This window comes from Toxoplasma gondii, chromosome IV (genome assembly GCF_000006565.2).
Source record: "Toxoplasma gondii ME49 chromosome IV, whole genome shotgun sequence".
Lineage (NCBI taxonomy): Eukaryota > Apicomplexa > Conoidasida > Eucoccidiorida > Sarcocystidae > Toxoplasma > Toxoplasma gondii.
Genome location: NC_031471.1, coordinates 719,269 through 744,777, shown reverse-complemented (window position 1 = coordinate 744,777; position 25,509 = coordinate 719,269). Strand labels below are relative to the sequence as shown.

At 52.8% G+C, this 25,509-nt stretch overlaps 1 protein-coding gene across 1 annotated transcript; it reads left to right on the top strand.

Annotated features, from left to right (window-relative positions):
* Nucleotides 1–146: 146 nt before the first annotated feature.
* TGME49_319860 (DNA polymerase family B protein) lies at nt 147–24,571 on the top strand. The gene is made up of 30 exons (XM_018782969.1): nt 147–2,014; nt 2,564–2,715; nt 3,107–3,284; nt 3,635–3,947; nt 4,374–4,455; nt 4,811–5,179; nt 5,907–6,113; nt 6,623–6,754; nt 7,000–7,202; nt 7,651–7,991; nt 8,577–8,956; nt 9,202–9,375; nt 9,771–9,925; nt 10,397–10,711; nt 11,603–12,692; nt 13,075–13,263; nt 14,073–14,384; nt 14,848–14,920; nt 15,294–16,137; nt 16,564–17,074; nt 17,914–18,207; nt 18,585–18,749; nt 19,286–20,279; nt 20,764–20,809; nt 21,080–21,227; nt 21,659–21,858; nt 22,267–22,357; nt 22,917–22,981; nt 23,331–23,375; nt 23,909–24,571. Exons 1-30 carry the CDS (start codon nt 1,282–1,284, stop codon nt 24,024–24,026), a joined length of 8,919 nt encoding a protein of 2,972 aa, XP_018638042.1. The 5' UTR covers nt 147–1,281; the 3' UTR covers nt 24,027–24,571.
* The last annotated feature ends 938 nt before the right edge of the window (nt 24,572–25,509 follow it).

Below are 25,509 nucleotides of genomic sequence, written 5' to 3'. Positions count from 1 at the left end.
GACGACGCCGGATTCGGCTTATATACGGAGAACCCCTGAGGCCTCGCCTTAAACTTGGAGGCGCGAGAAACACCCGACCCCACAAGAATCTCCACGGGGGAGACAGAGCACACGAGGGAAGCAGTGGCAAGACAGAGAGAGGAGACTGGAAAGCCTTTTCCTGTAAAGCGCGCGAGAGAGACAGGAGAGAACCAGAACCAGTACGACAACCAGTCCAAGAACAAGAGAGAGGAACAAGGCGAGAGGGAAAAGGCGAGAGGGAAAAGGCGAGAAGGAAAAGGCGAGAAGGTGAAGGCGAGAAGGTAAAGGCGTGAGGAAGAAGGCGAAGGATTGCAGGAGGGTGAGGAAGGGAGAGAGATTCCAGGAGAGGGATTGAGAGAACGAAAGTTGTGTCTTCAGCTCGTGCGACTTTCGCTGAGCGGTTCGTTTTTCTGTGGTGGTGCCCCCCTCTTTGCTCCTCTCATGCGCTAGAGAAGCGGAGTTCCGTTTTCTTTTTTCTTCATGTTCGCCTTTCTCCTCGGTTTCCACTTCCTTCATCGTGAGAAAAAAACGCATCCAAAAAAGCGCGGAAAGGAAGGAAAAAAATGCCTTGAAAAGGTTTCATCTTCCTCGAGGGGGGTTCCTGCCTCGCGGCCGGCGCCGGTGTGTCTTCCCTACTCGCCATCCAGTGGACGCGCGGTGGAAGACTGGAGAGAATTCTTTTTTCTCGAAAGAAACAAGTCTTATCCGACACCGAAGACGCATCTGTTTCCTGTGTCCAGGGAAAGATATTCTTGGACGAAGCACCAAGTCGACGAGTTCTTCTTTTCTCGCGTCTTCCCTCTCCCTGGAGGAGCAACGAGGAGACACACACCCAGTCCGCTCTCTCCTTCTCCGCTCTCTCCTTCTTCCTTTTCCTCCCTTGTTTCTCTTCTTCTTCCTGCCTTTCCGCCGATCCTTTTCAGCCGTCGTTTTTCTCTCCGCTCTCGTCTCCCATCTCCCTCGGCCTCCGCCCTCCCCGCTTCCCTCATGTCTTCTCTGTCTTCTCTGTCTTCTCTGTCTTCTCTGTCTTTTCTCTCTTCTCTCTCCGTCGTTCTTTCTCTCCACGCATTGAACGGAACTCTGCGTCTCCTCTCGTCTCCTTGCTCTGGGTTGCCAGGTGCGCCTGCGTGAGTCCGGAAGAGCCGCGCGGAGAAGACGTCGTCTGTTCAGGCTCGCTACCGTCTTCAGTCTCTCCCTCTGACGCTCCCAAACGTATCCCCGTCTCGCCTTCCTGTGCACTCCTCAGGCCAACTCCGCAAGATGCCACTGTGTCCCGCCGCCTCGCGAGGCTCCTCAGAGGCCTGCGGGACTGCTCCCAAACGCTCTCTTCTTTCTTCTAGTTCCTCGCTGACGCGTTCCTCTCCTGCGTCTCCGGGACCTGGGAGAGAGAACGAAGACGGAGATGGAGATGTGCTCTGGATCGACGGCGACGAAGTCGTCGGCGGAGGAGGAGACATCGAAGAAATGGATTGGAGCGAAGGCAACAGAAAGGAGAAGAGACAATTCAGAACAAGCGTTACCTCCGATCCTTTCATCGACCTCTCTTCTCCCTCTCCAAAAACGTCCAACACCTCACGAAGAAACAGACACCACCCCGAAATGGCCTCGTCCTCGTCTTCTTCCTCTTCTTCTAACTCTTCTTCCTCTTCTAACTCTTCTTCTTCCTCGTCTTCTTTCTCGTCTTCTTCCTCGTCCTCTAACTCTTCCTCTTCTTCTTCCTCTCCTTTCTCTGCTTCTTCTTCTGCTCCATCGTCACCCGCGAAGAAGATGCGAGAGGAAGGTCCGTTTTCAGGCGGCCATACTGGTGGAGGGAAAGCGCGGCCGAAAAGTTATGCTGGTCGTCTCGGAGTCGTCCCTGGGCCGTCGTGGCTGGAGCGCGAGTTGCGAGTCTCCGTGTGGAGCGGAGTGGGGACAAAACGCGGATACTTGTACAACATGGTGCAGATGCAAGCTGAGGTAGCGACAAGCGAGGACAAGAAGGAGACTGTGTCAGGTAAAACGACTGGGGAGACGCTCGAGAGCAGACGAGTCGAAAGCGGTGTCTCTCGGACAGCGGCCTCCAAACTGTGACCAGGAGTCCATCCCGCCCGCAGCCGCTGTGGTTGCAGGAATCGACAGGTCGCGTTCGTTGTCGGGAAGAAGAGATTTTCTGGTCGCAGACAGCTCCTTGACTTTTCGCATCGCTTGACCCCAACTGTCAGGGTGGTGCGAAGGAAAGGAGACGTTTCCTCGGGTGTCTTCGTTTCTCGAGCTCCGTTTTTCTGCTTTCCTCGCGAGCACATGGGGAGAGATATTGCTTCAGAGCGTATCTGGCTCGTGGAAAACGCTGGCCTTCTTGGCCGCTGGAGACAAGCGAGGCGTTCGACAGGGGTGCCCAGTTGACGGGGAAGTGTATCTCGCCTGTGTTGCGCATCACAGAAGATGTTCACCCGTTCTTGCCCTGCTGCGCGTTTTTGATGCCCATGTTGGTTCTTCCAGACTGAATCGAGGGATATTAGAACGACTTCTCGTTCGTCGGGACCTGTTGTGGCGCTCTTCTCAGGTCTCCATCTCTACTTTGTCTCCGAGACTGGGGCGTCGTGGAGAACGTCTCTCCTTTATCGGCCGTACTTCTACATTTCGCTTCGTCGCACGAGAGCTTCCTACTTCGAGCAATTGAAGGAGGCTCTCATGGATCTTCTCGGCGACGCGGATGTACGTCCAACGCGCATGCAGGCCTCGCTTGAAACTGTGTCTTCAAAAAAGTCTTCTCAAGCTCCGTCTCTGGCCAACTCTCGTCGAAAAACGCGTCGACTCCTTTTTGCCTCGGATGATGCGAGCAGCTTCAGACAGCCTCCACGTTTCAGCTGCAGTCGCAGCATCTGCCTTCGTCCATTCTTCTCTCTTGGTCCAAGTCGACGAGACGCGTCTATTTTCTTGTTCTCGCTGCTTTCTACACGTCGGTCGTCTGCGTCTTCTCCGTATTGCTTGTCTGTTCTTCTGTCTGTTCTTCTTTCTCTTCTTCTGTGTGTTCTTCGCGTCTTGCTTCATCTTGTCTTGCGTCTTTCCTTCTGGATTTTTGGACTGCTGCGTCCGCCTTCTGCAGGTTCGCTTTGAAAAGACTTTCCGGGAAGATCTCTCCGACCCTCTGCACCTCCGTACGCTCCTCCCCGGCGGCCCAGCGCCTGATGAGGGGACGAATTCTTCTCTGCGCGAATTTGTGCAAATTTCGTTCGCGAATGTGAAGCAGCTCGTGGATGCGAGAGACGAACTGAGAAAAATCGGTACGCGTTCGATAGCAACGAAGAACAAGCTCTCACTGAGCAGCGAGGAACGAAAACGGCGATAACAGCGCCGGCCAGAATGTCTCTCAGTTTTGCCATTTCTCGTCTCCATCTTTCTTCTATCTTCTTCCCTTTCCTTCTTCTCGCCATCTGCGCTCTTCCCCTGCCCCGGTTGCTTCTCTCTCTGCTCTTTAGCTTCTTTCTTTCCACCGCTATCCGAGATTTTTTCTCCGCAGCTGCTGTGCTTGCTCACCTCATTCGCTGATGATGAGCACGAACCGCGTCCATGCGGCTTCCGCGCGTCGTTGAAAGCCGTCTGTCCTCTTTTTTTCTCGGATTTCCTCGTTCAGTTCGCCGGAATCAAGAAAGGCGCGCCCGACAACGCGAGGAAGAGCGCCTCGCGAGTTTCGCAGAAAAGACGAAAGCTAAGGACGGCGCATTTGCTTCTTACAGTCACGCTCGCTTCGCCGCCCCCGACGACATCAATTTCGCCGATATTGCCTTCAGCAACTCCTGCCAAGCAGACGAAGGTCGCGACGGCCGAGACATGCCGAGAGGAGGCAGACAAGAAGACAGCAAAAGTCGCAGAAAAAAACAACAAGGCGAAGACGTTACCGCACTCATTGAAGACATCTTCGAAGCCGATGTGCTCTACATCACGCGGTAAGGATCCCGTAAAAACCATAAACATAAAAATATATAAAAAATACATATATATATACATATATATATATATCAACACTCAGTCTCTCTTTGCGGATGCGTGCTTTGTTCTGTCGAATTCTCTTTCTGTCTGTCTCTCCGGTGTTTCTGCCGCTGCGTGTTCACTTGCTTCTTCTTCCATCTTGACCCATTGTTTCCGACGAACTGTGAACTTCTCACGATCATAAATCGCTACATCGAAGCGTACATCTCTAAGCATATATATATATATATATATCTGTATGGATATCTATATAGATATCTATATCTATCTATATATATATCTGCATATATAAATGCATTGGTATTGATACGCGTTTATTAAGGCTTATGCATTGTTACTTGTGGGCAGTGGAATGCATGTGCATGCGCTGGTTTCATGTTCAGATGTTGCATCGACCTGAAGCTGCGCTGCGGCCTGTGGCACGACGTCCAGCGTTCGAGTTCCGCGTTGGCATCTCCCGTCGCGGTGGGTGTCTCCGAGGGGGAGCGCCGCGGAGAAGAAAGAACAAACGAGGTGGAGACGTAGAATGGGGAGACAGAGGCGGGATGCGTTTGCAGGACAACGCAGAGACATGTACACGGTTCGGAAAGAGAGCGAGGAGACAGGGAAGATTTGTAGACGGAACCGGAGAGAGACGGCAAGGCTGGGAGGCTTCTGGGAGATCCACCCGCCAACGACGCGTACGACGAAGAAGAGTCTCCGTTTCGCGTTCCTCCTTTTCCAGTTTGGTTTCGCTCTGTTCTTCCGCGTCTGTGCATCCGGCGCCTTCTGCAGATTTTCTCTTTTTCTCTTTTTCTCCGTTTCTGTCTTCCCTGCACAGCTGACGCCGCTGCCGAACTGCGCGACGGCTCCGCCGCTGCGGGTGCTGGCATGGGATATCGAGTGTAGCAAGCAGCCGCTGAAGTTCCCGGACAGCAACACCGACAACGTCATACTGATTTCCTACATGTTCAACGGGCAAGGGTACTTGATTGTGAATCGCCAGTGGCTTTCGGAGGACATCCACCCTTTCGAGTTCCGCGCGAAGAAAGGAATGGAGGGCGCAGGGCCTTTCATCATCTTCAACGAAAAAGGCGAGAAAGAGCTGCTCTCGCGCTTCGTTCAACATGTCCTCAAGCTCCGTCCCCACATCCTCGCAACTTACAACGGAGACACTTTCGATTTTCCGTTCGTCTACAAAAGAGGCGAGGTACGCGCTCGAGCCTCCGACTGTTGGAGTCCCTTCCTAAGGCTCCTCTCCGCATGCTGCGTCTTCTGTCGGTCTGTCTAGACTTCGACACCCTTCTCCACGAGGCTCCCATCCGCCACAGCTTCGTCGACGCGTTTGCAGAGGCTGCAGACAGGCCTGTCTGCTTCTGCGCAGCCGCATATTTGTTCAGGACTGTCGACAACTATATACAAGACTGAGACGCACAGACACGCATAGGTTGACTTGTGTGTGGGTGTGTGTACATACACATCAAGGAGCGTGCAGAGCATGTAACTGTGTACCTACAGACAGGATGTTCTTCAAGGGGAAGGGGATAAAGATTCGTTTGTTTCCGTTGATCGAATGGGGACGGCGGTGTCGATGTTCGAGCATCCGTTCAATGATGCATAGGGAGACCTTCGTTTCCTCGGCGTTGCTCTCTTTGTGAGGCGCCGGCTCGGTAGGGAACCGCCGCTGACGGCTTGTCACTTCCAGAAAGGTAAAACGTGTGTAGCCAAGCCTGGATGTTTGCGAGCGCGGGGACCGAAGGGATGCCCTCGTTGGTGTCAGTCGGGGGATACCTGCCTTTCTTGTCTGTCTCGATCTGTGCGTGGAGGAAAGCTCAGTGAAGTCGCAACACCGGATTTAGAGAAAGGTGACTGCGGGGAGGATTTTCTGAAACCTCGAAATGCCTTCTCTCTCGCGGTTCCTGTCTTTTTTGCCACAGCTGAATGGCCTGGACTTCATTTCTTCTTTCGGCATCACTCCTTTCACATCCGACAATTCATTCCAGGGGAACAGCGCCCTCATTCATATCGACTGCTTCAAGTGGGTGGAGCGGGACTCCTACCTGCCCCAGGGGTCGCGAACTCTCAAGCTCGTCTGCAAAGAAAAACTCAGATTCAATCCGGTCGAAGTCGATCCAGAAGACATGGTGAGCAACGACCTCGTCGCAACGATACATGCATCAACTGTTCCAGAGCTTCCCGCTTCAGATACACTGACAAGACAGTCTTCCGATCAGGACACTTGCGTATACGCATGTGTACCTTCATAGTCATACTCATACATCTATATGGGTATATACATATATTTATATATATATTTATATATATATATATATATATATTTATATATATATATATATATATATATATATGTTTGTAGACAGACATATGTGTAGGGATCTCCTAATATACACTTCTGCAGTTGAGTGGGATGAGTTTAGGTCTGCGCGTCAGTGTGTCTGTGTGATTCGAGGTGACTGTAGCCGTTGAGCGCCGGTTTTTCTTCAGTGGTTTTGGAAAGAGCAGAGATTTCGCGTCACCGTTGGGGGGTTCTCTTTCCTTTTGAAGCCGAGGCTACCCTCACCTGTCACGAGTGTCTGCTCACTCGTCTCCACTCGTTTTGGCCCTCTCGTTTTCCCGGCTTCGTCTTTTCCAGGTGCCTCTTGCTCTGAACCGACCTCAAGAACTCGCTGTTTACTCGGTTTCGGATGCTGTCGCGACGTTTTTCCTCTACGAGAAGTACATCCATAATTTCATTCTCGCGCTCTGCACCATCATCCCCATGACTGTAAGACGTTCGCGCATGCGTGGTGTGTGCTTCCGTCGCTGTCTCTTTCTCTTGATCTCTCAGTTCGCTTGATTCGGTCGGCTGCTCTCCGGTGTTGTCGTTTCTCGCTGCGCCGTGCACCGTTTGTCTTCTTGGACGGATACTCAATCGGACTGCGTCTCTGGCCGAGTCTCGCGACTCCGCGATGTTCCGATGGGGAGCCGAGCCTTTCCCTCCGTTGTTCCCCAATTGCTCGTGTGCCTCAGCCGGAGTATGTACTGCGCCAAGGCAGTGGCACCTTGTGCGAGCAACTGTTGATGGCCGAGGCTGCGGGGAGGAATGTATTGTTCCCAAACAAGCACCAGCACCGCTATCTGCAGTACTGGCGAGACGAAAAGTCAAAGAAGATGCATCTCGTTCTCGAAGACTCCTACGTCGGAGGCCGAGTTGAGTCTCTCAAATGCGGCATGTAAGACACCGGTGACGCGCGAAAACGAGGACAAAGCCTCTCGTCCGCAAACCGCCTGCTTGGAGGCCAAACCCAACAAAAGAGAAGACGTTCAAGAGAAACGTCTCACCCCACAGCGAACCAGGTTGTGTCCATCTCTGCTCACGCAGCTTCCCGAATCGGCCTGTCGACGCACCAGCGGGGAGACACAGAGAGAGAAACACAACTGCGCATATCCATAGGCACATGGGAAGCTCTCTCACAGACATACAGCCTCAGGCGCGAACATCAACGCATATCGAGACAAATACATATATATATATATATGCTTATATATATATATGCTTATATATATATATGCTTATATATATATATATATATGCTTATATATATATATATATATACTTATATATATGTATATATACTTATATATGTTCTGGCGCGAGAGTGACCTTCCTTGTTGTTTTAGATTCCGCAATGACTTGGAGGAGACGTTCACGCTGGACAGCGACGCGTACCAGTTCTTGATCGACACTTTGGACGAGACTCTTCTCTTTTGGCTGGATCAAGAAAACGGATCTTCTTCCTCACCCTTGACTCCGGAGGACTTCCCAGACTGGCAGGTGCACAGAGAGGACATCTTGGAGCGATTGACGAGTTTGCGAGACTCTCGCGTCTTGCGTTGTCTCCCCGTCATTTATCATCTTGACGTCTCTGCAATGTACCCCAACATCATCCTCACGCATCGTCTGCAGCCTCCTGCGATGGTCGATGAGGAATACTGCAGTCAGTGTCCATTTTCCAAAGAAGGTGAGAGGCCGCCGAGACGGCGTGGAGACGCAGGCACTTCGTTTGCCTCTTGTCGTCTTCTGTACCACAAAAAGAAGTCTTCAGTCCGAAATCTCGACTCCTAGACCTCGACATTTTCTTTCTCTTTCTCTGATTTTTCCTCCTTTCCCACCCTCTCCATCACCACTTATTCCGTTCTACACATCTACGCCTGCTTCGCCTCTTTTTATCTACTTTCCTCTACCTCTCTAGCTTCCTTGTTCTCTCTTTCACTTTGTGTTTGTCCTCTCCGCCTCCACTCTTTTCAGACCTCCTCTCGTTTCTCTCTCTCGCCAGGTCTGTATACATTGATATATATTCCTATAAATCTCTCTCTATCCACATATATATATGTATATATGTGTATATGCATGTATGCCTATGTACCTCTATCAGTCTTGCTTGTTCTCCCTCTGTCTCATCCCCTTTCCCCTCTTTGTCTGTCCGTTTGTTCTTCGCTCTCTCTTTTTCGGGGAGGACTGGTTCTTCTCGACGTCACTCGTATCGCTTCAGTTGCAACCGGTGCAGCGCATGTTCACTCTTTTTTTTGTCTTCTGCTGTCGTCAGCGCCTCAGTGCCAGCGGCGAATGACATGGCGGAGGAAGCTGGAAGTGTCTCCGGCTGAGAAGGGACATATTCTCCCGCTTCAGCAGAAGCTCCAAATGAAGCTGTTCGACGTCGCGTCGAGCGACCGGAGAGAGAAGCAGCAAAGTCCTAAGGAGGAGGCGCGCGAGGACGAAGACACAGAGAGCGAAGAAGAATGGGATGAAGAAGGCGCGAAGAAGAAGCGCGGCAGGGGCGGCTTCGCGCGCTCGGAAGAAACCGAGGCTGCGCGCGCCAGCAGAAAGACCTGGACCGAGTTGACGGAAAAGCAGAAACATATGGAACTCATCAAAGTCGTCAAGGATTTCTCCCTCAAGGCGTACAAGAAAACGAAAGTCCAAAAGGTACGTGACGCGCCAAGGTGTTTCAGAGGTTTTTTGTGCTTTTTCTCGTAACAACGCTGCGTCTTCTGTCAGACGTCCGACGGCGACAAAGAGTTGCGCGAAGCAGTGCTCGCGGACGCGCTCTGCTTCTGACGATCCCGTCGCGCCGTGTCTCGACAGCTCTCCGTTTCTTCAACATCCTCCAGATCCTCTCGCGTTCCTCAGGCTTCCTTCCATCCACTTTTCGTTTCGCATTGCTGCGTCAGGAAGTCGACCAAGAGGCTATTGTCTGTCAACGCGAGAATCCCTTCTACGTGGACACCGTGCGAGCGTTCCGCGACCGGCGATACATTTTCAAGAGGCGTCTGAAGGCTGCGGAGCGACTCAGGGAGAAACTGGAGAAAGAAGGAGGAAGCTTTCAAGAAAAAAAAGATGCCGATGTGAGTGCAACCACGCGTCGCTTTCTGCTCTCTTTCTTTCTCGGCTCTCTTCTCGCGTTTGTGGTGACTTCTTGGCTCCTCTCTCTCGTCTCGGATCAGTCCGACATCGATCTCGTCTCGCCGCGCAGCGCTCGGCCTACAGTGCTTTCGCATTCCGAGACTCTAGAACGTTCCAGACGTTCTGCGCCCTCCTCGTCACGTTCTCGCCAGTCCAAAAAGAGGAAGAGCGATCACCTCGAAAACGACGCTGAAGACGAGATGGTCTTCTTCGTTCGCTGTCTTGTCACCAGGTGATTCGAGTTCCGTGTTTGCCTCTCGTCTTCTCTTTTCTTTGGAGACCGTTTTGCAGCAGTTCTTGCACTTTTTTTCCTTTTGATGGTTCCTTGTTTTTGCAGGATGTCATTCTCCTGAACGATTCGCTTCAGCTGGCGCACAAATGCATCTTAAACTCCTTTTATGGATATGTGAAGCGCGACGCAGCCCGGTGGTACTCGATGCAGATGGGTGCGGTGGTGACGAAGGCCGGGGCAGACATCATTCAAGGCGCAAAGTAGGTTTTCTGGAAGACTTTAAAGCGAAACGAGTGCAGACAGACGCGGGCATGGGGAGGCGAAGTCTGCGTGAGGTTCCAAGAGCGAAGCTGCAGATGAACAGGCAGCAGAAGAGGAACTTTCGCTGGAAGGTGGAGCGATTGCCTCCTCGAAGATGTTTTTTTGAGACGCAAAACCGTGAGGGGAAACGCAAAAGACGGCGACTCACAGCGGGAAGGACGGATCACAAGACAGTATGGGAGAATGGAAACAGCAAACGAAGAGAAGTCCAACGGCGCAAGCACGAGGAGGGATGTGAGGAAGAATAACCGCGAAAAACGAGACGGAGGGAGAGGAACGCGGCGGAAGAATCAAACACAGAGAGGTACATTGGTGGACGCCCAGAAGGCCTGGAAAGCGGCGTCGAGAGGGGATTTCCTAAGTCCGTAGTTCTGGAGACGAATTTGCGTTTTTTCGATCGTGTTTGTCAGGAACATGATTGACGGCTTGGGCGTGACGATGGAGCTCGACACAGACGGCATTTGGTGCATGCTGCCTCAAAAGTTTCCTCAGAAATACATGTTTCTTGACAAGACCGGCAAGGAGTTTCGATTCGAGTTCCCGACGACGATTTTGAATCAGGACGTCCACCGGCGATACACGAACGACCAGTACCTCGACTTCGACGAAGACAGTCGAACGTTCAAGCGACAAACGCGCAACGAAGTCTACTTCGAACTTGACGGCCCGTGGCGAGCCATGTTTCTCCCAGCCAGCGAGAAGAGCGACGACCTCCTGAAGAAAAGGTAGAGAGGGGAGAAATGAAGGAGAATGGACTGATGGACAACTTGACGAGGATTCGACAGAGAAGGGGAGGAACTCAGAGACGAAAACCGGCACAGCGGAGAGGAAAAAACAACGCAACATGGAAGTCAATAGAAGGGAGAGAAAACGAATAGTCCCACCGTGGGCTGACCCCTCGCACTCGGAGCCATCGCCTCTGCGACTGGGTCAAAAACAGAAATGCAAAGAGAGAACAGCGTCAAGAAGAATTTCTTATTTCAGAAAAAGAGACACGGAAATGCACGGACGAGTGAGCATGGCAAGATGACGGCGACGCGGCGGCATCTTGAGCGCAGTTCAGATCCGGTGTTGAAGGTCGCAAATGAGGAAAAAGACCAGCGCGGAAACCGCGCCCACGGACAGCAGACGCCGAGACGGACATGGGGAAGCGGCAAGCTACGAGACAGAGTGATCAGTCCATGGCATGTCGACCGACAAAGCGATCAGCAACAAATGAAAGTGGCGAGGATGCTAAGGAACAGACATCGAAAAGCGAGAAAGAGAAGACAATGGGGGGTGGGGGCGCCAATAAAAGAAAAGTCATTTTGTCCTGTGCATCTGGCTCGACGATCTTGACACGCGAAATGTTTTCTGTTTAGTCTCTGGTGCTTTTTCTTCTCGTCTTTGCTTTTTTGTCTTCGTCTTCTCTCTCGCTCTTCGTCTTTCCCTTTCTTCTTCCTTCTTTTCTCCCTCCCCGTCCTTTCTGTCTTTCTCTTCGTCTCTCGCTTCATCTACGCCTGCTGGACCTCTGGACGTTTCTTAGTTTCCTCTGCGCGTCTGTGTCGCTCGTTCACTCGAGTTCTGGCGTCTGTGTCCTCATCTGCGTTGTTCTGCGTCTCGTCTCGCCTGAACAGATATGTGATCTTTGCGCTGGACGGCACCATTTCCGAGTTGAAAGGATTCGAGGTGAAGCGCCGCGGCGAGTTGCAGATCATCAAGTTGTTTCAAACAGAAGTCTTCCCCAAGCTGATCGAAGGCAAGACGAAGGAGGAGGCGTACGGCGCGGCCGCCGCCGTCGCCTATCGCTACCGGGACCTGTTGACCAGTCAGGGCGTCTCTGTGCAGGACGACGAAGACCTGGAGGAGCTGATTGTGACGAAAAAGGTTCTCGGGAAGCCGGTCGTGTCTCAGGGCCTCGGCAAGAGCATGAGCATCACAACGGGGAAGCGTCTCGCAGAGCTTCTCAGGAACGAAACGTATCTCACAGACGCCCCGGTGAGTACGCAGTACATCGTCGTCAACCGTCCTGTCGGAGTTGAGAAGACGGCTCGAGCTGTGCCTGTTCAGCTCTTCCACTCCAGTCCAGAAACGAAGGCCTTCTACTATCACAAGTGGCTTGGCATTTCCCCGTCCTCCGTCGCTTCCTTCTCTTCGTCGAGCGGCGAGATCACGGGAGACGCCTCGGGGTCCGCGAGCACGCATGCACTCGCGTCGATCGACATTCGACAGCTCATCGACTGGAGCTACTACTCCGAGCGCTTGGACGTCCAGTTTCAGAAAATCCTGTGCATTCCTGCGATGCGACAAGGCCTCCCAAATCCGATTCCAGAGGTCGCGGTCCCCGAGTGGCTGAAGAAGCAGCAGGCGACGAACAACCCCCTGCAGTCCAAGATGGAGCATTTCTTCAAATGGAAGAAACATGCAGCTCCCGCGACGACGGAGACTCAGAAGGAAGACAGACAGGAACGAGCGGAGTCCGGAGACTTGTTTGCAGACGGAGAGGCCGCGGTGGACGTGGAGAACATCCCAGAGGTGAACTGCATGCAGGGGAGCCGCCTCGAGACGAGGGCGTCACAACTCCCGGAAGAACAAAAAGGCCTCCAGGCTCGGCGAGAAGAACGCGAACGCCAAATGGAGCAGAAACAAGAAGAAAAACGCATGTGGAAACACGACATCGTCGCATGGGTCGCTGCACAAAAACAAAAATGGAAACAACAACGCGAGGTACACACATGAGAGTGAGAGAGAGCAGACACTGTCCGAATGGCTCTGAACTCTACGAGTTGAGACAGAATGAGAAAGAAACAGCAGCCGAGCTTTGTTCGGCGCTGTTCACATGCAAATGCTCAAACGCACTGCTGTACGCGAAGGTGTGTATACCTCTATATTGGTATGCATTTGTTTCTAAATGTAGACCTCTCTCCGTTGTGTAGCACATTCTCGCCGTTTCTCCAATTCAGCGACTGTGCGCTTGTCTGGTTCCCTCGTTCGTCACTTGTTTCTCTCTCCTTCTCGTTAATTTGTCTCTGCATGTTCCCTCCCCCCGCCGTCTGAGTCGACTTTTTTTCGCTTTGTCTTTTTCTTACGTTCTGCCTCATTTTTCCAGCGCCTTCGCCAGTCTCGAGCGCGCGCCTTGAGCGCCGTCCAGCGTCTTCCGGCAGGCCTGACTCCCGCAATTCTGACGAGAAATCCAGGAGCTGCGAAACTGATGAAACACTGGGGTCTTTCTCTCCACGACGTTGCTCTTCTCCTCACGCAGCCATGGCACCTGCTGGACTTTTTTGTGGACTCAAGGGTAGGCGAATAGGTTCTGCGTCACACTGAGAAGTTCTCGAGTTCCGAGCAGAACGCTGCCGAGACTTTCGTTTCTCTGCAGTTTTTCGTGCTATCTGGGTCTCCCCGGACTGTCCGCCGGTTTCCAGCATTTCAATCGTTGATCCGTCAGGGGAAGACAGTGCCACCGCAGATTCATTTACTCACTTCTAAATGCAGTGTCGGTACTGGAATGCGTCATTTTTAAACCTATAGAATCCGATTCCTGATCACCAGACTCACACAGGTAAAGGAATCGGCTGCAGCTCTCGGCAGATGTAAATGGACTGTGTGTACTCATCGCCAGTGTCACTCTGTCGCAACGGTAAATCGATGTGCGAAGAACAGACAGAATTTCAAGTCCTGCGCGAACCGATTGGCAGTGTTCGTCAGCTGAGCGTCCGTGTATGCAAGGAGGGTGCTTGTTCGCCAGTGGTTCTTTCCAGAAAGCGGATTTCGAATCGGAAGAGATGTAAGAGATATGATGAAGAAGTCTTCTGTTTTACAGATATGGCATCCTTCGACTCTTGCTTCACTTTCGAAGGTTTTGCTCTCTTTGCTGTCGAAATGCTGCTCTGACTGTAACTCCACCCAAGAGGCAAACGACGCCTTTTCAAACATGGAACTGATTCCGCTGCCCAGGTGTTCGGGGCCATGAAGAGGCGTTTGCATCGGCGTAGACGTAGACGCGAGGTCTCCCATTGTCTTTTTTCCGGTGGAAAGCGACCGCAGAAGTCGGTCTCCTCTTCTCTCTTTCTTCTCACCGGTTGCTGCGGTGTCGACTCTTTGCAGGACCCAGGTCTCTTTTTTTGCCGGGTGGCGACGGACGCCTCGCGAGGTTTCTACACAGTCCCAGTCCAGGTGTACAGACAGGTGTTTCTGAACACGAAGCGGGAGATCGGCGAACTTCTGCAAGACAGAAACATTCTCTCTCCCGACGCAGACATTTCCTTGAAGCCTCTCCGAGGCGTGTACGCGCTCCCGCGAGGCGTCCGTCAGCACGAGCTCGTGGAAATGTCCATGCCTGAGAGTCTCTTTCAAAGAGAAAAAAACAAATTGCCTTCGCTGTTCTACAGCGAAACGGCAGCAATCTACGAGACTGAAGTGAGGCAAATACTTCGAGAGCGAACTGGCGCGGAACAGAGAGAAACCAGGAGGAGAGACAGGGAAAGACTGAGAAATCCCGCGAGGGCCAGAGAGACAGGGAGAGAGACATGGAGAGAGACAGGGAGAGAGACAGGGAGGGAGACAGGGAGAGAGAAGAGCGAACGGAGCGAACTGTGAGCCGTGGACGTTCTTTCTTGGACTCTGGGGCCGTGCTTGGAGACATCAGCAAAGAGAGGAAAGGACAAGGTGTCTCTGCGGTGTAACATATGCAAGTGGAGGAGAGAACAAGAATGCCGAAACGGAGACAGCGTGTGTGGGGAAACGAGAGAGGGAGGGCGGAACTCGCTCAAGACGCGAAGAGGCCTAAGGGGACGAACACACCGTTGTCGCGACTCACTCTTCTTAGTGGAAAGGCGTTGGCGACTCTTTTTTCTCTGCGCGCGTGTACAATCTGCCCCAGATTCCCCTCGACTTCCAGTTCCTCTCGAAGGTTGGGAACACCATGATCATCGGGTCGACGAACCTCGATGACGGTGAGAAGCGCGAACTGAGAACGCGGACGAATTCAGGAAGAAGAGACGCTCTACAGGGCAGCGAAGAAAGCCGCTGGACGAGGGGGAGAGAGGGAAGAAGATCGTTGAACGACTCACGCAGCTTCACACCGACAGCTACGCAGATGCAACACTGGATTCTTAAAGAGTCGTTGTTTTGTCTTGGGAGCCCGGTTCTTCGTTGCTCGGGTGCCTTCATGGACGTCCAGGCATCGTTCTGTCGCTTCCCCTTGAGTCTGTCTGTCAGCGCCGAGCCACCCCACACCTGGTTACTGGGAGTTCCACCGGTCTCTGCTCTTTTTGTGACTAACAAATTCAAATGGAGGTCTTCCTGTTGCTCTTTTCCATGATGCAGCCCTTCGCGGCACAGACGGTTGCTTTCGCTCTTCTTTCCTTTCTCGCTTTTCGGCTTCCTCGCGGTCGTCCTTCTCCTCTTCTGCGCAATCTTCCTCTGCGTACCTGCCGTCCGTCTCGCCTCTCTTCGTTCACATCTTCCACCACCGGGTCCCGTCGGCTCCAGATGCGTCCTCGGACAGGATCTTCGCGGCGATCTACGAACCGCGAGAGGCAACGGTTTTCTTCTTCGGAGGCGCCCTGCACGAAGGCAACGTCGCTCGCGTCGACGCCCAGGAGGTCAAAGAGCAGTTCCTCGCCTCCCTCTGGAGAGGCGTTCGCCGGAACCGCGCGCGCGGAGACAGAGGAGACACAGGAGACGGGGGGGCGACTCAGGCGGCGGACGCTGAAGGCGAGATGGAGCGTCCAGAGGCAGAGGCTCGCACCTTGCTGGACGACGAGTTCTCGCAGAGGCTTTTGCATGCAGAGAGTCAAGAGGAGGCGGACGAAGAGATCGAGGGTATCGAGGCGATCGACGAGAGAGACCTGGAAGCCTTCTCGGCAGTCTTTCAGAGCGCGAAGCCTCCGGTTCTCCGCCTCTCGTCGTCGTCCCCACAACGCGCCGTTCAAGCTGTGTTGCGCGACGTCGAGACTCACGTTCGAGAGAGACAGAGAAGACGTTCTTCGCCTTCGTCCAAGGCAATTGTCTATCTGTGCTCGACTCTTCCTGTCGACGGCCTCGGAAGCTGGGCATCGCCCGCTCACCGCCTCGCGCCCTCTGGAAGAGGCGCAGACACCGTCCCCGTCGTCGCCTGTCCGAACCTCGACCGCAGATTGAGCCGAATCAAACGAAGCCACTTTGCAGAGTAAGAGGAGGTCCTTGAGGTCGCTTGTCTCTCTCTGCTTCTCTCTGCTCTCTCCCCCCGTTCCCTTCTTCTCTCGCTTCTTGCCCGGGGCAGGGTGTATGGTTTGGGGGGAGGCGCGTAGGCAGCATTTGGAAGGACGGCTGTTCTGCGATTCACGACTTCCGTAGACGAAAAGAGATGTCAGGTTTGAGGCCGCACACTTTGCATGAGACCCAGTGGTCCTGAGTTTCTAGGATTCAGAACTTTTTTTTCGTTTTTTTCCTATATCGCGAGGATCTCTCTAGAGTTCACCCTTAGCGACTGGTGTTTCGTTGTCGAAGTTCATGTGCTCGGTTCTCTCCACATCGCGTTTTGCTGTCTGGATGCTTCCTCATTTCTCCCAGCTTCCCCACTTCCCCCTTGTCCCTCATGTTCCCTTGCCTGCAGGAACTGTTTGCGGGAGTCTCTGGGGCTCCTATTCTGGCAGCACCGCGTCTTCGAAGAGTCCCTCTGGGTCTCTCGTCTCTTCTCCTTTCCGCTGGGGACGCTGCTGAGCTTGGCCTCCCCTCGCCGTTCGTCGCCTGCGTCTCCGCTGCTCCTCTCCTCGGCCTCTGCTTCTCCTGGACAGCCTGTCTGTGCGTCGCACAGCCGCCTTCTCTTCGACCTCCACTTTGCGCAACTGCTTCGAGAGCGAAAGGGCGTTCTGTGGGGAGGTCGGCCGGATTTGTTGCATGCAGTTCCCCAGGCTTCGCTGGACGCCTCTCCGAGCGCCGGCTCCGGAGACGCGCGAGCGAAAGACTTCGGCGCCGGTCTGAAGGTCGAGAGAGATGTCGACCTAGGCAGTGCTCACCTCAGTGCTCTGAACCACGCAGACTACGACCTCGCCTCGAGCATCGCGCCCATTGTCGAGCCTGGAATCTATCGAAACGTCTGCTTTGAACTTCTGCTCAACGACTCGGTGAGACTGGCCAAATGGTGGAGTCGATTGAACGGCGACGCCTGGTTTGCGCAAGTTCGTTTCGCGTCTTCTACAGGTTCAGTCGTTCGCTGAAACTCCTCTCGACGCTGTCCTGTCTGCTTTTTCTGAGGCGCAGCAGGTGGAGCTGTGAAACACACGGCTGTGGATGCACAGACCCAGAATATCAGCGAAGCCGTTCTTCTCCCTTCAGTTGCGTGACGCGTCACTTTCACTCCCGCCCTGAGAACGGTTGATTCCATGTCTTTGAGACTCTTAGAGGGAGATGGCGTCAAACGTATCGGAAACAACGTACACGAGTATTGAACAGTGAAGACTGAGGACATGCACCGATGATGACTGTGACGACGAACGCGAATAGAGAAATTTTTGTGTTTTGCGGCAGTCTGTTCTCACTCTTGAATCGGAGAAACAAGAAATGCATCGTCTTTTTCGCTGAATTTCTCCATGGAGAAGTGCGACACCGCAGCTGGCGAGTGATGCTCTGCCCTCGTCGTTCAGCCTGTCCGAGGACCCTGTGTTTTGTGTTTTTTGATTCCCCGTTTTCCGTCTCTTGGAGACTTCGTGGCTCGACTCCAAGCTCTCTGTTCGAGGGAAGGTCCACGCGAGATCGCAGGGGTGTTGTGGAAACGAAACTTGCTGGGAAAGGCCCAGTTGTGCTGAAAAACCTCGCCGCAAAGCTTCAAAACTTCCAGCATTTCTGCGGCTTCCGGTCTCATGCCTTGCGTCCTGCCGTCGAACTACGTAATGATGTGTACCACCGACCAAGAATGCCCACGACAACGGGGAAGGCTTGTCTCTGTTTCGCTCTCTCGTTTCAGCTCATCTTCAACAGCGTCCGACTCTGTGAAAAAATCGATCCAGAGTTCACCACGGCGTCTGACTGGCTGAACAGAGAGAGCCATTCCTTGAACGTCGCTCGGAGAGAAACTTTGCTGAAGAAGGAAGAACCCGTGGACGGCCCTGGCGTTGCTGCTTCAGAATCACGAAGGCAGGGCGGGCGGCAGGCGAAGCAGAGCGAAGAAGAAGATGAGAAAGACTACGACGCCGACGGTCCCGATGAGAGTCTCGCAGACTTCCACTCCACCACGCAGTTCCACCCCGCAGCGTTCCGCGTAAGAGAGAGGCCGGAGAGAGAATCGGGACAGCGCGAGTTTTCGTGGAGAAAACGGTTCAGAAAATACCCTACAGCGTGTGCGAGAGGTAAACCGGTGCTGTGTGTGTGTGTAGATACAGGCAAAGCGCGCGGCGTCTTTTTTCTCAGCTGGTTCCTTTTTCCACACTCTCGGTGTTCTGGCAGAAAAAGTGTGAATGTCAGTCTTGCTGCTGCACAGGAAGACTGCCGCTTGACCGGATTTTCGTTCCTCTCGACAGGACGAACAGAAAACGCATCAAAGATGTGGACTTGGAAAACGGTGAAGGTGCGTCCCTGAGTGTCACCGGTGAAACGACGAGGATTGCTTCCACCCTTTTCTGTAATGTCCTTTCTCAGACGCTAGGGCGCAGCCTGGAAAAGCTGTACAGGGATCTTTCCTCGTTGCGCGGTCGAGTCACGTACCCTTCGGTCGTTAGACACCTCGTCGCTCTCCCCAACTTCTTCTACTCCTGGGTCTGCAGTCCAGAGTCACTTCTCTTCGACCCTGCGCTCCATCAAAAGGTACGAGGTTCCGCGTTTTTCGCGCAACTGCATGGACTCGGCCGGTGGGCGCCGAAGACTCCTAAAGCCTCAGTTGAGACAAGCAGGACAGGTCTGACCTGGGGGATATCACTGAGTCGTCAGCGAAAAAACAAAGGCACCCACACAGCTAGACTTGTGTAAGCAAATGGACATCGCTGGTTCCGATCGCCTGGAACTGCGGATCGAACCGCATGCCACCAGGAATCACTGATGAAGAAGGGATGAACTCTTTCGCTTCCCTCGGGGTCTTTTATGCGCTGGACGTTCCTCCTCTGTTTACTGAAAGGCAGAAACGAAGGTCGACCCAGTCGGTCGCTCTGTGGATTCCCCCATTCTCGACTGTCTACGGCTTCTTCCCCACGGTGTCTTCCTTGTGTCGTTTTCCTTTTCGCGTCCGTGCGTCCACCTGCTTCTCTTGGCTCTGCTGCCGCGAGGTCTCTGCGCCCGCACAACGCCGCCTTTCTCCCCAGCGTTTTCGCTTCACTTGTGCCTGGTCTGTGCTCTTCTTTGCTCAGGTCCTGCGATACTGCACCGTCTACTTTTCGTTGTTTCTGTCCGAGTTGTCGGAGCGTCGCAACTTGTCGGTGGTCTTTGCGAATCCGCGTCGGCTGCTGGTCGCAACTCCTCACGTCTTGCTCAGCGAGGGCGAGAAGCATCTGAAGTCGATTATTTGCCATCTGCACAGCAACACTCTGTTCGATGCGCTACCCGTTACTGTCTCCTCTGCCTTCGTCGCGGTCGTTCAGCTCGACGCCTCCTCCTGGATTGGATACAAAGAAATCTTCGACGGTCGAGAAGAAGCGCAGCCCCGCAGAGGAGGCGCGGGCAACGCTGGGCGGAAGGCGGCCTGGCGCGCAGAGATCGACGAACTCTTCACACGGCCCTCCTCGCGACGGAGTTCGAACTCGAGCGACGCGCTGGGTGACGGCGACAGTGGCAGCGAGAGGTCCGACCGAGAGGCAGAAGAGCAGGTGATGGAGAGTGACGACGAAGACGGAGAATCTGCGGACGAAGCCGCGAGCATCGTGGCGAGTCCCGCCGCCTTCGTCGAAGACCATTTGGTTTTTCTGTGCTGCCTTCCGGGACCTTTGAGACGTTTTCTGTCGGCTCTGATGGACCGCATTGTGCTGGCGCCCCTGCAGAACTTTTTCAAGGACGTTTTCGAGGCCGAAGACGACAAAAATCTGAATCCCGACCCAGTGGACTCAAGTGAAAGCCACTGGCCGCAGGCACTCCTGGCCATGTCCACGGAGGAGACGAAGCAGGCGATTCGCCGAAGCGTTTCTGCCCTTTGGTTTGACCCTCAGGATGTTTCGTTCACTGGCGAAGGCGACGGGGAGGAAGTCGAGGAAAGGGCGGGTTCGAAATCCGGAGAAGACGAACGCACGATTCAGCCACGGAAAACCAAGAAACTCCAACTCCTTAGACAGGCGTTGGAGAACGGCCATGAACTCTCGCTCTTCTCCCATGTTCTCCTCTGCTTGGAGGACCCCAGGTTTCTCCTTCGTCGTAAGGCCTCGCACGGTGGCGAACTGTCGGAGTTCCTCAGAGAGAGAGGGTCATGTGACTCACCATCCGAAATGCTTCCGCAAACTGCAGAAACAGATCGCAAAGAGGTCGTCCAAATCTAAAAAATAACGCATGCCTCTGCCCCTCAAACACAGCTGCTTTGCCGCTTCTGACATACTTTAACAGGTGGAGGATACGAGTTAGAGATAGAAGATAGAGTGCGTCATTCGCCACGGTGCCGCAGAAAACACGGAGATATCAGACTGTCAACGATCTCAAGGAGACCCGGTGCATGCTACCTACTCGAACTGCCAAGCTTTTGTCTGAACATTCAGGCTGGGGGATTGCAAAATGAGCGCCAGTGCGTTGCCTTGTTCTCTGTCCGAGACGGGATTTCCAAAAATGGCATCGAGCCTGTCGTCTCTTTCTCCGCTTCCAGGACTCGCTGTTTCTCCTCTCTCATTGCCATCTTCTGTCCCCACAGACTACGGAGACACTCCCGACGCAGCGGACGGAGACCTCGCTTTCAAGTAAGTGGCTTCTTATCTCTCTTCTCGCATTCTCTCTTCTCGCATTCTCTCTTCTCGCATTCTGTCTGTTCTCATCTTGGTCGTCTCTTCCCTCGCCTCTTGTGTCCTCCCTCTTTCTGATTTTCCTCTTTCACCTGTGTCTCCGTCTCTTCTTCTCTCGCGCTCTCTGGGTGTCTCGCCTCTGCGTTTCGCTTCTTTGCGTCTGCGGCTGTCTGCTCTGTTTTTCGCTGAGTCTCCCAGACGCACCGTCCCTGGTTTTCTTCTCAACAGGCAACTGGACTTTCCCGACCGTCTAGGTAGCCGCCTCCGCCACACAGGAGGCAACTGGCGTCTCGAAGCTGTCAAGATTCTCGTGCGTCTCCTCGCCGTGGATCGCGCAATCGACTTCACGGTCGACAGCTGGGCTGAAGCCTTTGATGTAAGGTTTCCTCCTTAAGATTTGAGGATTTTGGGTGTCTCTTCTAGAACGCCAGGGGGTCTCGCCTTCGCGCGGGGGGAGGTTGTCTGTTCAGGTGGCGAGAAAGAAAAGCCTGTCAAGTACTCACGCGATATAGCGCGGAGGACAACCTGTGCAGAGGCCGTCACTCTCCCGCCGTCTCTTTCCCGGTGCTGGTGTGTTCTCTGCCCTGTCTCGTCCTCTCTTTGCTGTTGTCTTTCCCTTCCCCTTGTTCTCTCTTTCTCTTCTAGTCTCTTCCTCTTTTTCGTTCTCCTCTTCTTCTCTCTGCGTTTTTTCTTCCTCTCTCTCTCTGCCTTCTCTTTCCTTTCCTCCTCCGTGTCTCTGCCATCTTGTTTCTCTCCCTGGTCTCTCCTGGGTTCATCGCGTTGCTTCTTTTCTTCTCCCTTTTTCAGGAGAGACGCCATGAGTTGTTTGCCTTGACTGGCGAGAGTGAATTCTTGCACATCTCCTGGCGAAGTCCGCTCAAGTCTCTTTCTCTCCGGGATGTCGAGTGTGGCGCCTGCCGGACTGTCGACGACGTCGACCTTCTTCTCTGCATCCGGGAAGAACAAGAAGCTCTTGAAAATGGCGAACTCGTCGACTTCAAGACCTGGTGAGGAGAGGGTCAATTCAACCTCGAACAGCTCTCGTTTTCAACGCTCGCTTCCTCTCACAGAAACGCGCAGAGTCGGTGGTTCTCTCACTTCTCCGTCTCTGTGCTGCTTTTGGTTTCGTAAGACTCTCGAAGAGAATGGATCCCCGGCAAAATCGAATCTCCACACCCGTTCTTCATGGCAGCCTTCCTCGAGAGACGGTGTTCATCAGCGCCAATGTACGCGTCTTTGTTGCCTCGTTCTTCCTCTCTCGTTGCCACTGAAACACGATTCCCAGACATGTCTCTCTACGCGCGCGTGACTGTCGCGTTTTTGGGGGACTTCGACCTGTGGTCTCTGCTGGCATTTCTCCTCGTTAGAGAAGAAAATCGCGAGGATCTCCCGAGTCTCTGCATGCTCTGCCTCAGCAACTGTCCCAGATGTGGAGAAGCCTTTCCAGATGCGCTCATCGAGGCGCATCTCTACCGGGCCGTCGGTGAGAAATACTACGCCTACGCGGTAAGTGAGAAACGTTGAGACAGACCCCGACAGAAGAGAAAAGAAATCTCCGGATCCTCAAGTGCAGGAACGAAAACAACGGCGTCGTGCATTCAGGAAATGTGAAATCGAAGCTCACCAGGGAAGAACCAAGAGCCCAACAAACAACAAGCGCACACCAATATACACACATATGCATATATATATATATATGCATATACATGTCTGTACATATATATAGATATATAGATATATATTCGTATGTGTGGAGGTTGGCGCGAGCTCAGCAATATGTATACGGTCGATCTAGCGAGTATCGGCAGCTGCGTATGTTGTTTTCACTGTCGGAACCTAGAGCTGTTTGTGTTCAAGATGCTCTTCGTTTTCGAGGGCGTCGCCCCGTGTGTGTCCCAGGAGTTGCAGATAACGCGAGTCAACGTTTTTTTGACGGATCCTCATTTGCATGCTTCTACATTGTATAGATACATGTAGATGTAGATCTGTGGGCAGTGCTTCGGAGAGAACGTTGTTTTGGACGAATGGAGAGACAAGCTCTTCTTCCGGTTTCGTTTGTCATCAGGCACAAGATCATCCCTGCTCATCGTGCAACGCTGTGAATGCCCTGTACCGTAGAAGCAAGTGCCGGTAAGAGCCGCATGCGCGCGAAAATTTGGACAAAATCTTGACTTGTTTCTTAGATCTGTGCGAACTGCATGCGCAGATGTGCATGTCTCTGGTGTGGGTTGTGTTTCTTCCTCTCTCTCTGTCGGCGTTTGTTCGTGTATTTGCCGTCTGAAGATCCAGTGGAAGTGTCACCGTGGCACAGCTTAGTCTTTTACGTTGTGCATTTGATATGTTTGATCGTTGATGGTGTTCCGTGGACATGTTTATGACAAAAAAACTGGCAATCACGGCTTTTGGAAGGAATCGCTTTCAACGGCGGATAAGATGTTTCTGCCTCCTGTGTCTCCGGTTGACTCTGATGCTTGTGCAGCTGCGGGAAGCCTCTGAGGGCAAGACTGAAGGAAGAGGACTGGGAGTGAGTCTTTCTGTCGTTTCGTGTTTTCTTTAAAAGCGAAAAAGATTCGGACAGCACACAGGCGACAATCTCCTTGAAAGGTCGACATATGCACGTCACATGCGGAAACATAGGGAAACTCAATGTGCTCACGATGCCCAGTCCTGGAACCGTGTGAGGTACATCTCCCAGGAGGTGGAGGTGTGTCATCTCTCGTTGTGAGGCTCTTCTTTTCTGACGAATGGAGTGCTACATGCTCTAGGCACAAGATACAGAACTAGAGGAAAGGCATTTTGCTAAAAACAAGCAGATCCAAATATGCTGAGAGTGAGACAGACTTAGGCTTGTGCACGCAAGTATACATCAGTATGTATTTATATACATATACATATATATATATATATATACGTGTTTGTACGTGGACAGGCATTTAGGACGAGTGGGCAAAATGTAGGGACGATGCAGCACTCGTATGTATTTGTTAAGCATGCTTGCATCGAAGTGAACGTGTGTGGTGTTTGTTTCCGTTCGTGCAAACGCTTTTTTCCTTTCAGAGAGTTCATCGAAAGCGTACAGGAGTTCGCTGTCGAAATGGGATACGACAAGCTCCAATATCGTCTGGCTGCTCTTCAGCAAGCATGTCTGCTTCTCGGCGATGGGACATCTGCATAGACTCCCAGCTTTGGTTGAGTTATCCGTTGTGTGTTTTCTGCCCTCTCCACTTTTCCCGTCCGCAAATCGGTCTTTCTCTCCCTCCGTCTCGTGCGTTTGTATTTCGTTACGGCTTTTCCTCGCAGTTCTTTGCATCTCGCTGTGGGTGTTTTGACCAGGTTTTTCCACGCCGTTTTCCGCCTTTCCACGAGGGTTGTCTTGTCAACCATTTGGGCTGTGCCTTTGTTTCCCTTTTTTTCACTCTGTGTGTCTGAGTGTGCGTGTCTCTTGCGTGAAGGGTACGAAGACGCACAAGATGACTGGTGTATGTTTGTAGACGCTGATCTCCAGACGTCTGAGCGTAGGTGTATGTCTGTAGAGATGTAAACGTGAGATGTATACATTTCTGCATATCTGTAGAGTGCCACAAATGCAGCCGGTGGCAAGGAACGGAGGCCAAGGTCTATGTTCGGCGCAAGTCGCCTCCGTGTGAAGTCTCAGCTTTTGAGACAAAACGGTTCGACGCCTCCTTCCCCAGCAAAGTGGTGTCGGGCCTCGAGTCCCTCACTGTCGATTTTGAGAAGGCAAAAAAACATCGCAAATGAAGCCAAGTTTTCTCACCTAAAACCTCGAAGCCATGTCCGCAAAGATGCGGCGCGCGAGCTTGCATCGCCCAGAAACGCAAAGCACAGTCGCCGATTTGTTCTTGCTGCTTTGTAGCTCCTCTGTCTGGTCAGCACCTTTCTAAGAGGGAAGGTCGGCGGTCATCCTGTTTTGACAGTCAAGCGGAGTCGATACTTGACGTTTCCTGTCCATTCGTCCAAGCTAGAGTGCCCACAAAGCTTTTCCTTGCCTCCCAGAAACACGTTCCCCAGAGAAATGCCTCGCAAAGACGGCCGTTCACACTTTCAACCGGGGCCGTGGGAAAATGCCGAGTCGGCACGATCCGTTGGTGAAAAATGGTTCTCTGCTCCAGTTGCCGGACCCATCAAGCGGACCGTCCAGAGCAAATAGCAGATCCCAAGCCATCGTGAGGAATGCGTATATCCTGTTTGCACGATGAATGCGTCGTAAGGCAACAACGCCAATGCTCACTTCAACAACACTTTGTTGCGAAGAACAATTGCAGAATCATAAGTCTCACAGAAGCCTTAAATAGCGGATGGAAACAGGAATACAGGCGACACACAAATGAAAACAGATCTAGAAACAGTTTCTTCACTCGATGTGCAGCGCTTCTCAATGCCGCGGTCCGACTTCAAAACAGAGGAGAACGTGATTATTCTCTGTTTCCCTGCCGAAGGGATAAGAGTAAAGCAGTTTTGTGAGAATTATAGACAGCACATTGTTTTTTCGGGCGTTGCATCCTTCATGAGAAGTCTGTCTATCGCATCGAGTCTACGGGTATCAAGCGTATTTTCCAGAAACTGCCATTTGCGGGCGAGAATTACATTGTGAACTTCAGTCTGGTAGTCCCCCTGCTGATGTACATCCATACGGAATG

Bases quoted from the DNA above. Each gene is read 5' to 3' on its own strand.
- TGME49_319860 (XM_018782969.1), top strand. From the start codon at position 1,282: ATGCCACTGTGTCCCGCCGCCTCGCGAGGCTCCTCAGAGGCCTGCGGG. The intron at 10,712-11,602 runs GTAGAGAGGGGA...TCGCCTGAACAG, and splicing joins GACGACCTCCTGAAGAAAAG to ATATGTGATCTTTGCGCTGG. The intron at 14,921-15,293 runs GTGAGAAGCGCG...TCCATGATGCAG, and splicing joins GTCGACGAACCTCGATGACG to CCCTTCGCGGCACAGACGGT.